Source organism: Pseudorasbora parva, chromosome 4 (assembly GCF_024679245.1).
Source record: "Pseudorasbora parva isolate DD20220531a chromosome 4, ASM2467924v1, whole genome shotgun sequence".
Lineage (NCBI taxonomy): Eukaryota > Metazoa > Chordata > Actinopteri > Cypriniformes > Gobionidae > Pseudorasbora > Pseudorasbora parva.
Window position 1 is genome coordinate 58,776,736 of NC_090175.1, and position 12,206 is coordinate 58,788,941.

At 46.4% G+C, this 12,206-nt stretch overlaps 1 protein-coding gene across 2 annotated transcripts in view; it reads right to left on the minus strand.

Annotated features, from left to right (window-relative positions):
- eed (embryonic ectoderm development) overlaps nt 1-3,284 on the minus strand; it is a 13,719-nt gene extending 10,435 nt beyond the window's left edge. For both annotated transcript variants that reach the window (XM_067442904.1, XM_067442903.1), the window contains exons 1-4: nt 3,130-3,284; nt 2,471-2,623; nt 2,296-2,388; nt 1,255-1,320 (exon numbers count right to left, since the gene is read on the minus strand). In XM_067442904.1, coding sequence (XP_067299005.1) covers nt 1,255-1,320; nt 2,296-2,388; nt 2,471-2,623; nt 3,130-3,246 — 429 coding nt within the window. In that variant the 5' untranslated portion in view covers nt 3,247-3,284. The remainder of the gene's footprint in view (nt 1-1,254; nt 1,321-2,295; nt 2,389-2,470; nt 2,624-3,129) is intronic.
- Nucleotides 3,285-12,206: the final 8,922 nt, after the last annotated feature.

Consider the following 12,206-nt stretch of genomic DNA (forward strand, 5'->3'; position numbering starts at 1 on the left):
AATATTACTGTTCCAATAAAGAACGTTGATGTTTTCCACCTAGTATTGTGTATTTATTTTACACTGAATGCATCTTTGAATCTGCACAGAGGTTTGTGATATTTAAAACAAAGAAAATAATGAAAATGTACAGTGGAGCGTTAATAAGGCACCATTTTTCCATGGAGCGAACACGGAGCGAGGTTTAAGTGAGGAGGGAGCGGGGAGCGGAAAGTGATAAACCCGGAGCGGAGCTGGAGCAGAGTGATTATGAAATGCTTTGAGCGCGGAGCGAAAATTCTTGCCGCTCCACTCCGCTCACATACACTGTTCCACACTCATCACACAATCACTCACACGCACACACACTCACTTCCACACTCTTCACACAATCACTCCCACACACACACACACACACACACACTCACACAATCACTCCCACACTCACTCTCTCACTTCCACACTCTTCACACAATCACTCTCTCACTCTTTACACAATCACTCCCACACTCACTCACACTCTCTCACACACACACACTCACTTCCACACTCTTCACACAATCACTCACACACACACTCACTTCCACACTCTTCACACAATCACTCCCACACACACACACACACACACTCACTTCCACACTCTTCACACAATCACTCACACACTCACTCTCTCACTCTTTACACAATCACTCCCACACTCACTCACACTCTCTCTCACACACACACACACTCACTTCCACACTCTTCACACAATCACTCACACACACACACACACACACTCACTTCCACACTCTTCACACAATCACTCCCACACACACACTCACTTCCACACTCTTCACACAATCACTCCCACACACACACACACTCACACTCACTTCCACACTCTTCACACAATCACTCCCACACACACTCACTTCCACACTCTTCACACAATCACTCCCACACTCACTCTCTCACTCTTTACACAATCCCTCCCACACTCACTCACACTCTCTCTCACACACACACACACACACACACACTCACTTCCACACTCTTCACTCACACACACACACACACACACACTCACTTCCACACTCTTCACACAATCACTCCCACACACACACACTCACTTCCACACTCTTCACTCACACACACACACACACACACACACACACACACACTCACTTCCACACTCTTCACACAATCACTCCCACACACACACACTCACTCTCTCACTCTTCACACATTCACTCACTCACTCTCTCACTCTCACACACACGTCTGAGAGGATACGTCAGCATCGACATACGACTGCAGCAGACGGAGCTCTCCTTGAGAATGACACTCGTACAGAGTCACCTGCAAGAAGAAGAGAGAGTGAGTGTGTGTGTGTTTGAATGCGAGCGTGAGTGAGTGAGTTTGAATGCGAGCGTGTGTGAGTTTCTGTGAATAAGTGTGAGTGTGTGTGTTTGAATGTGAGCGTGAGTTTGAATGCGAGCGTGTGTGTGAGTTTCTGTGAATAAGTGTGAGTGTGTGTGTTTGAATGTGAGCGTGAGGGAGTGAGTGAGTGAGTTTGAATGCGAGCGTGTGTGTGAGTTTCTGTGAAAAAGTGTGAGTGTGTGTGTTTGAATGTGAGCGTGAGTGACTGACTGAGTGAGTGAGTGTGTGTATGTTTGAATGTGAAAGTGAGTGGGTGAGTAAGTGTGTGTGTGTGTGAATGCGAGCGGGAGTGTGTGAGTTTCTGTGAATAAGTGTGAGTGTTTGTTTGAATGTGAGCGTGAGTGAGTGAGTGAGTGAGTGAGTGAGTGAGTGAGTGAGTGAGTGAGTGAGTGAGTGAGAGTGTGAGAGTGTGTGTGAGAGAGAGAGAGTTAGTGAGTGAGTGAGTGAGTGTGTGTGTGAGTGAGTGAGTGAGTGAGTGTGTGAGTGTGAGAGTGAGTGAGTGTGTGAGTGAGTGAGTGAGTGTGTGAGTGAGTGAGTGTGTGAGAGAGAGAGTGAGTGAGTGAGTGAGTGAGTGAGTGAGTGTGAGTGAGTGAGTGTGAGTGAGTGAGTGTGAGTGAGAGAGAGAGTTAGTGAGTGAGTGAGAGAGTGTGTGTGTGAGTGAGTGAGTGAGTGAGTGAGTGTGAGAGTGAGTGAGTGTGTGAGTGAGTGAGTGTGTGAGAGAGAGAGTGAGTGAGTGAGTGTGTGAGTGAGTGAGTGAGTGAGTGAGTGAGTGAGTGAGTGAGTGAGTGAGTGAGTGAGTGAGTGAGTGAGTGAGTGAGTGTGAGTGAGTGAGTGAGTGTGAGTGAGTGTGAGTGAGTGAGTGAGTGAGTGTGTGAGTGTGTGTGATGAGCTCACCCTGTTGCTGCCCACTGTGGCGAACACTAGTGGATCTCCTTCTTTGCTGTGCCAGTTGAACTGAACGCCGAACAGCGGCTGCCCGTGATCCTCCTGCAGGTCACAGGTCACTGTCAATGGTGCCCCACACACACACACACACGCACATGCGCACACACACCGTTGGTTCTCTTACCCTCAGACTGTTCACACACTTGAAGGAATATTTGCATTTCTTGGACTTCCACTTGCCCTTGCCCCAGCTCTTCCTGCCCGGGGCATTGGCCGTGTTCGTCGGGGTGTCTGGACGCTCCAGGTTAGTGCCGCTCTCAACGCTGACCGCATCATCCTACACACACACACACACACACACGAGTGGTAAAGGATGAATGGACACACACTGGGAAAAACATACAAGTGAATAAATCTGAGCAGAACTTTATAAACACATGAAATAAAGACACGGTCATTAACAAACCTGTTTTTACATACACACACACACACACACACACACACACACACACACACACACAGAGGTCAGAGAGAGAGAGACACACACACACACACACAGAGAGAGAGAGAGACAGAGAGACACACATACACACGCAGAGAGAGAGAGAAAGAGAGAGACAGAGAGAGAGAGAGAGAGAGACAAACCTTTATGTTAATTTATTGTTCAGTTTGATTATGATATATATGTCATCGATATAAACACATGATCAGAATCCAGCCGCGCGTGTCTAGTATCATCACACACACACACACACACACACACACACACACACAATTCTGCGGGCACACGGGGATGATTTTCTTGCGCTAATGAGAAAAACACACACACATTAAAACACGTACATTGTCGTCTCCGGACAGGTCTGGGTTGCTGTTTTCGTCGCTGCTTAATTTCTGTTTTTTATTATTCGGCATCTCGTTTCCCGCCTCGGCGTGAGCGTCAGACATCTTCCTCCTCATCTTCTCCAGCAAAGCCACACTGCCGTAAAGCGACTCGCGCGCGCGCCCGTGACACAGCACGACAGCTGCAGTAGCCCTGCGCACCGGCAGAGGGAGACACACACACACACACACACACACACTGCCCCTACCCCTAAACCTACCCATCACACACACACACTCGGGTTAGGAAAATGGGTTGGGTTATATTTTTCTAACCCACACTTGTTTCTTTACATTTATGGTCGCTGGTTTGTCCAATACATTGCAGCTAATAGCCCATCGGTGCTCACTCACTGCTCCTGATGTGTGTATTAGGTTTAGCTTTATTTAAGGTTTGACAAGGCAGGATATTGCAGTACAAAACCCTGAAATGTGTCAAACATAATATACTCAGAAACAACCATTATATGCCTGCTTTAAAAACAGCTAAAAATCCAAAAATCACACAATTCTGACATAATATTATTATTAACTTCTGAGAGTACAGCACAAATACACACACACACACACACGCACACACACACACACACACACACACACACACACACACACACGCACACACAAAAAAGCAGAACTGGATTTCATGCAATCAAACACCTAAAGAGTATTTGTGGAACAATTTAAGAGCGCGTGGAATAAAAGAAAGTTCATGTCTTTTTGTTTTAGTTCTGGGCATGGCAGATGTCCTGTGCGTCCGCTGTCGATTACTGGATGTTGGAGCCACAGACAGGAAGCACTGCAGTGCTGATGAACTCTCCTTAATAGATTGAGTAAAAGTACGTAACGTGGCTTCATCACGTCTCTCACTCAGTGATGAAGGGTTGAAGTCAGGGTTAGGGTTAGGGTCAAACCTGGCTGTATAAAAGTGAAATATATTTGTGTTAAAACATCACAAGGTAGACCCGCTTTTTTAGCAACACAAAGATAATAGATTCTACGACGTACTTTCATAATCAGGTACTTAATGTGGGCGTCCCATGACAGATCGGAAGAGATATGGACACCAAGCAGTTTAAAGGATAAAACTCTACCGATCACATGTCCGGAAATAACAGGAGAAGAAGGACAAGGAATGTTTTGCTCATTCCTAGCATGTCCACTGTCTTAGTTTCATTCGTTGCCAATGCAAATTCCTGTCCCCATTCCGACACTGAATCCAAGGCCCAGGAGAGATCCCATTAGAAGATCAGTGATTGTTAGATCATCGGCATATTTCACAGGAATTATCGAAGGAGACAGACGTGAATCCAAACTGTTTATGCAGATGACATTGTGAGACACAAGCGTTGTGTGTGTGTGTGTGTGTGTGTGTGTTTGTGTGTCCACAATGTAATATAAACCTGAGCTCACCAGCCAGGCCAATGTAATGGATTTATAAACATACTAAATTATGTTTTTTTAAATGTAAAAATGCAGAATGTTTCCTGTGATGGGTAGGTTTAGGGCCTGTGTGTGTGTGTGTGTGTGTGTGTGTGTGTGTGTGTGTGTGTGTGTGTGTGTTGTGTGTGTGTGTGTGTGTGTGTGTGATCATGTAACAGGCTGACAGATCATCAGATAAATCGTGTTTGTCTTGTCTTTTCATCATCATTGTTATTTTCCCCGAGGCTTATTCTAACCATCTTTGTGTGCTTCAGCTCCTCCCGATCTGCCTGAACTCTGGAGTCTGTTCCTGTCTTCATCACCTGAACCGCTCCTGGATCAACATTCCTGTCAGAAGGGTTCGTCCCATAAACCCTAACCTCACCTGAGCCTGCTTTAATGGCCTCTAAAGCTCAGATCTGATCCAGGATCAGCTCACTGAGTTCATAAGGAAGCTGAAAGGGTTTGGTTAAGACGCGCTGAGACACGCCAACTCAGGACACTTTGAGTTTCTGTTGCAATCCTGTGTAACGTCATCGGCTCTTTCTCTGAGCCGCAAAAGCGGAGATTCCTCAAACACTGCCGGGTCAAAGGTCAGAGCCCCAGATAAAGCACGAGACTTGTGCGTTTATCCATTAGCTTTATGTATCTAATATTTCTTCCTTTCATCTTAGAAACCGTACTTAAGTTACTAACTGAAAAAAACACTCACCAAAGGATTATTAGGAGCACACACTAATGCTGTGTTTGACCCTTTCGCCTCCAGAACTGCCTTAATTCTCTGTGGCGTTGATCAACAAGCTGCTGAAAGCATTCTTTAGAAATGTTGGCCCATATTGATAGGAGAGCATCCTGCAGTTGATGGAGATTTGTGGGATGCACATCCAGGGCATGAAGCTCCCGTTCCACCACATCCCAAAGATGCTCTATTGGGTTGAGATCTGGGGACTGTGGCGGCCATTTTAGTACAGTCAACTCATTGGCATGTTCAAGAAACCAATCTGAAATGATTGGAGCTTTGTGACATCGTGCATTATCCTGCTGGAAGTAGCCATCAGAGGATGGGGACATGGTGGTCATAAAGGGATGGACATGGTCAGAAACAATGCTCAGGTCGGCCGTGGCATTTAAACGATGCCCAATTGGCACTAAGGGGCCTAAAGTGTGCCAAGAAAACATCCCCCACACCATTACACCACCACCACCAGCCTGCACAGTGGGAACAAGGCATGATGGATCCATGTTCTCATTCTGTTTACGCCAAATTCTGACTCTACCATCTGAATGTCTCAACAGAAATCGAGACTCATGAGTTTTGTGTGTGTATATGTGTGTGTGTATATTAGAATGAATAAATATCCTAACCAAAAAATCTATTAAAAGGCAGCATTTGTGTCTGATGACACATCAGTGCTGGGAATGCGACTCGGACAGGAAGTGCAAAAACTACCAGGAGGAAGTGAGAGTTTAGCGTAGATGAACCAAGAGTCCTACTGATCTGATTATAAGTATGTCCTGCTGAACTGTCTGATGTCTGATCGTGTCCTGTCTGATGTCTGATTGTGTCCTGTCTGATGTCTGATTGTGTCCTGTCTGATGTTTGATCGTGTCCTGTCTGATGTCTGATTGTGTCCTGTCTGATGTTTGATCGTGTCCTGTCTGATGTCTGATTGTGTCCTGTCTGATGTCTGATCGTGTCCTGACTGATGTCTGATTGTGTCCTGTCTGATGTCTGATCGTGTCCTGACTGATGTCTGATTGTGTCCTGTCTGATGTCTGATTGTGTCCTGTCTGATGTCTGATCGTGTCCTGACTGATCTCTGATTGTGTCCTGTCTGATGTCTGATCGTGTCCTGTCTGATGTCTGATTGTGTCCTGACTGATGTCTGATCGTGTCCTGTCTGATGTCTGATTGTGTCCTGTCTGATGTCTGATCGTGTCCTGACTGATCTCTGATTGTGTCCTGTCTGATGTCTGATTGTGTCCTGTCTGATGTCTGATCGTGTCCTGTCTGATGTCTGATTGTGTCCTGACTGATGTCTGATCGTGTCCTGTCTGATGTCTGATTGTGTCCTGTCTGATGTCTGATCGTGTCCTGACTGATCTCTGATTGTGTCCTGTCTGATGTCTGATTGTGTCCTGTCTGATGTCTGATTGTGTCCTGTCTGATGTCTGATCGTGTCCTGACTGATCTCTGATTGTGTCCTGTCTGATGTCTGATTGTGTCCTGTCTGATGTCTGATTGTGTCCTGTCTGATGTCTGATCGTGTCCTGACTGATGTCTGATTGTGTCCTGTCTGATGTCTGATTGTGTCCTGTCTGATGTCTGATCGTGTCCTGACTGATGTCTGATTGTGTCCTGACTGATGTCTGATCGTGTCCTGTCTGATGTCTGATCGTGTCCTGACTGATCTCTGATTGTGTCCTGTCTGATGTCTGATTGTGTCCTGTCTGATGTCTGATTGTGTCCTGTCTGATGTCTGATTGTGTCCTGTCTGATGTCTGATCGTGTCCTGACTGATGTCTGATTGTGTCCTGTCTGATGTCTGATTGTGTCCTGTCTGATGTCTGATCGTGTCCTGACTGATGTCTGATTGTGTCCTGACTGATGTCTGATCGTGTCCTGTCTGATGTCTGATTGTGTCCTGACTGATCTCTGATTGTGTCCTGTCTGATGTCTGATTGTGTCCTGTCTGATGTCTGATTGTGTCCTGACTGATGTCTGATCGTGTCCTGTCTGATGTCTGATCGTGTCCTGACTGATGTCTGATTGTGTCCTGTCTGATGTCTGATTGTGTCCTGTCTGATGTCTGATCGTGTCCTGACTGATGTCTGATCGTGTCCTGTCTGATGTCTGATCGTGTCCTGTCTGATGTCTGATTGTGTCCTGACTGATGTCTGATTGTGTCCTGTCTGATGTCTGACTGTGTCCTGACTGATGTCTGATTGTGTCCTGACTGATGTCTGATTGTGTCCTGACTGATCTCTGATTGTGTCCTGTCTGATGTCTGATTGTGTCCTGACTGATGTCTGATTGTGTCCTGACTGATCTCTGATTGTGTCCTGTCTGATGTCTGATTGTGTCCTGACTGATGTCTGATTGTGTCCTGTCTGATGTCTGATTGTGTCCTGTCTGATGTCTGATTGTGTCCTGTCTGATTGTGTCCTGACTGATGTCTGATTGTGTCCTGACTGATGTCTGATCGTGTCCTGTCTGATGTCTGATTGTGTCCTGTCTGATGTCTGATTGTGTCCTGTCTGATGTCTGATCGTGTCCTGACTGATCTCTGATTGTGTCCTGTCTGATGTCTGATTGTATCCTGACTGATGTCTGATTGTGTCCTGTCTGATGTCTGATTGTGTCCTGTCTGATGTCTGATTGTGTCCTGTCTGATTGTGTCCTGACTGATGTCTGATTGTGTCCTGACTGATGTCTGATCGTGTCCTGTCTGATGTCTGATTGTGTCCTGACTGATGTCTGATTGTGTCCTGACTGATGTCTGATCGTGTCCTGTCTGATGTCTGATTGTGTCCTGACTGATGTCTGATCGTGTCCTGTCTGATGTCTGATTGTGTCCTGACTGATGTCTGATTGTGTCCTGTCTGATGTCTGATTGTGTCCTGTCTGATGTCTGATTGTGTCCTGACTGATGTCTGATTGTGTCCTGACTGATGTCTGACTGTGTCCTGTCTGATGTCTGACTGTGTCCTGACTGATGTCTGATTGTGTCCTGTCTGATCGTGTCCTGTCTGATGTCTGACTGTGTCCTGACTGATGTCTGATTGTGTCCTGACTGATGTCTGATTGTGTCCTGTCTGATGTCTGATTGTGTCCTGTCTGATGTCTGATTGTGTCCTGACTGATGTCTGATTGTGTCCTGTCTGATGTCTGATTGTGTCCTGACTGATGTCTGATTGTGTCCTGTCTGATCTCTGATTGTGTCCTGACTGATGTCTGATCGTGTCCTGACTGATGTCTGATCGTGTCCTGTCTGATGTCTGATCGTGTCCTGACTGATGTCTGATCGTGTCCTGTCTGATGTCTGATCGTGTCCTGACTGATGTCTGATTGTGTCCTGACTGATGTCTGATTGTGTCCTGTCTGATGTCTGATTGTGTCCTATCTGATGTCTGATCGTGTCCTGACTGATGTCTGATTGTGTCCTGACTGATGTCTGATTGTGTCCTGTCTGATGTCTGATTGTGTCCTGACTGATGTCTGATTGTGTCCTGACTGATGTCTGATTGTGTCCTGTCTGATGTCTGATTGTGTCCTGACTGATGTCTGATTGTGTCCTGTCTGATGTCTGACTGTGTCCTGTCTGATGTCTGATTGTGTCCTGTCTGATGTCTGATCGTGTCCTGACTGATGTCTGATTGTGTCCTGACTGATGTCTGATTGTGTCCTGTCTGATGTCTAATTGTGTCCTGACTGATGTCTGATTGTGTCCTGTCTGATGTCTGATTGTGTCCTGTCTGATTGTGTCCTGACTGATGTCTGATTGTGTCCTGACTGATGTCTGATCGTGTCCTGACTGATGTCTGATTGTGTCCTGTCTGATGTCTGATTGTGTCCTGTCTGATGTCTGATTGTGTCCTGTCTGATGTCTGATCGTGTCCTGTCTGATGTCTGATTGTGTCCTGTCTGATGTCTGATCGTGTCCTGTCTGATGTCTGATTGTGTCCTGACTGATGTCTGATCGTGTCCTGACTGATGTCTGATTGTGTCCTGACTGATGTCTGATCGTGTCCTGACTGATGTCTGATTGTGTCCTGTCTGATGTCTGATCGTGTCCTGTCTGATGTCTGATTGTGTCCTGACTGATGTCTGATCGTGTCCTGACTGATGTCTGATCGTGTCCTGTCTGATGTCTGATTGTGTCCTGTCTGATGTCTGATTGTGCCCTGACTGATGTCTGATTGTGTCCTGACTGATGTCTGATTGTGTCCTGACTGATGTCTGATCGTGTCCTGTCTGATGTCTGATTGTGTCCTGTCTGATGTCTGATTGTGTCCTGTCTGATGTCTGATCGTGTCCTGTCTGATGTCTGATCGTGTCCTGACTGATGTCTGATCGTGTCCTGACTGATGTCTGATTGTGTCCTGTCTGATGTCTGATTGTGTCCTGTCTGATGTCTGATCGTGTCCTGACTGATGTCTGATCGTGTCCTGACTGATGTCTGATTGTGTCCTGACTGATGTCTGATTGTGTCCTGTCTGATGTCTGATCGTGTCCTGTCTGATGTCTGATCGTGTCCTGACTGATGTCTGATCGTGTCCTGTCTGATGTCTGACTGTGTCCTGACTGATGTCTGATCGTGTCCTGTCTGATGTCTGATTGTGTCCTGACTGATTTCTGATTGTGTCCTGACTGATGTCTGATTGTGTCCTGACTGATGTCTGATCGTGTCCTGACTGATGTCTGATCGTGTCCTGTCTGATGTCTGATTGTGTCCTGTCTGATGTCTGATCGTGTCCTGTCTGATGTCTGATTGTGTCCTGACTGATGTCTGATTGTGTCCTGACTGATGTCTGATCGTGTCCTGACTGATGTCTGATCGTGTCCTGACTGATGTCTGATCGTGTCCTGTCTGATGTCTGATTGTGTCCTGTCTGATGTCTGATCGTGTCCTGTCTGATGTCTGATTGTGTCCTGTCTGATGTCTGATCGTATCCTGTCTGATGTCTGATCGTGTCCTGTCTGATGTCTGACTGTGTCCTGTCTGATGTCTGATTGTGTCCTGACTGATGTCTGATTGTGTCCTGTCTGATGTCTGACTGTGTCCTGACTGATGTCTGATTGTGTCCTGACTGATGTCTGATCGTGTCCTGTCTGATGTCTGATCGTGTCCTGTCTGATGTCTGATCGTGTCCTGTCTGATGTCTGATTGTGTCCTGACTGATGTCTGATTGTGTCCTGACTGATGTCTGATTGTGTCCTGTCTGATGTCTGATTGTGTCCTGTCTGATGTCTGATTGTGTCCTGACTGATGTCTGATTGTGTCCTGTCTGATGTCTGATTGTGTCCTGTCTGATGTCTGATTGTGTCCTGACTGATGTCTGATTGTGTCCTGACTGATGTCTGATCGTGTCCTGACTGATGTCTGATTGTGTCCTGACTGATGTCTGATCGTGTCCTGACTGATGTCTGATTGTGTCCTGTCTGATGTCTGATTGTGTCCTGTCTGATGTCTGATTGTGTCCTGACTGATGTCTGATTGTGTCCTGTCTGATGTCTGATTGTGTCCTGTCTGATGTCTGATTGTGTCCTGTCTGATGTCTGATTGTGTCCTGACTGATGTCTGATTGTGTCCTGACTGATGTCTGATTGTGTCCTGACTGATGTCTGATTGTGTCCTGACTGATGTCTGATCGTGTCCTGACTGATGTCTGATCGTGTCCTGACTGATGTCTGATCGTGTCCTGACTGATGTCTGATCGTGTCCTGTCTGATGTCTGATTGTGTCCTGTCTGATGTCTGATTGTGTCCTGACTGATGTCTGATTGTGTCCTGACTGATGTCTGATCGTGTCCTGACTGATGTCTGATCGTGTCCTGACTGATGTCTGATCGTGTCCTGTCTGATGTCTGATTGTGTCCTGTCTGATGTCTGATTGTGTCCTGACTGATGTCTGATTGTGTCCTGACTGATGTCTGATTGTGTCCTGACTGATGTCTGATTGTGTCCTGACTGATGTCTGATCGTGTCCTGTCTGATGTCTGACTGTGTCCTGACTGATGTCTGATCGTGTCCTGTCTGATGTCTGATTGTGTCCTGTCTGATGTCTGATCGTGTCCTGTCTGATGTCTGATTGTGTCCTGTCTGATGTCTGATCGTGTCCTGACTGATGTCTGATCGTGTCCTGACTGATGTCTGATCGTGTCCTGACTGATGTCTGATCGTGTCCTGACTGATGTCTGATTGTGTCCTGTCTGATGTCTGATCGTGTCCTGTCTGATGTCTGATTGTGTCCTGACTGATGTCTGATTGTGTCCTGTCTGATGTCTGATTGTGTCCTGTCTGATGTCTGATTGTGTCCTGTCTGATGTCTGATTGTGTCCTGACTGATGTCTGATTGTGTCCTGACTGATGTCTGATTGTGTCCTGACTGATGTCTGATTGTGTCCTGACTGATGTCTGATTGTGTCCTGACTGATGTCTGATCGTGTCCTGACTGATGTCTGATCGTGTCCTGTCTGATGTCTGATTGTGTCCTGTCTGATGTCTGATTGTGTCCTGACTGATGTCTGATTGTGTCCTGACTGATGTCTGATTGTGTCCTGTCTGATGTCTGATCGTATCCTGTCTGATGTCTGATCGTGTCCTGTCTGATGTCTGACTGTGTCCTGTCTGATGTCTGATCGTGTCCTGACTGATGTCTGATTGTGTCCTGTCTGATGTCTGACTGTGTCCTGACTGATGTCTGATCGTGTCCTGACTGATGTCTGATTGTGTCCTGTCTGATGTCTGACTGTGTCCTGACTGATGTCTGATTGTGTCCTGACTGATGTCTGATCGTGTCCTGACTGATGTCTGATTGTGGATCAGTGGAACAAACAAAAAATAACAAATAGTGAAATCTAAAAATGATGTTTAAATGGTCCTGACATAAATTCAG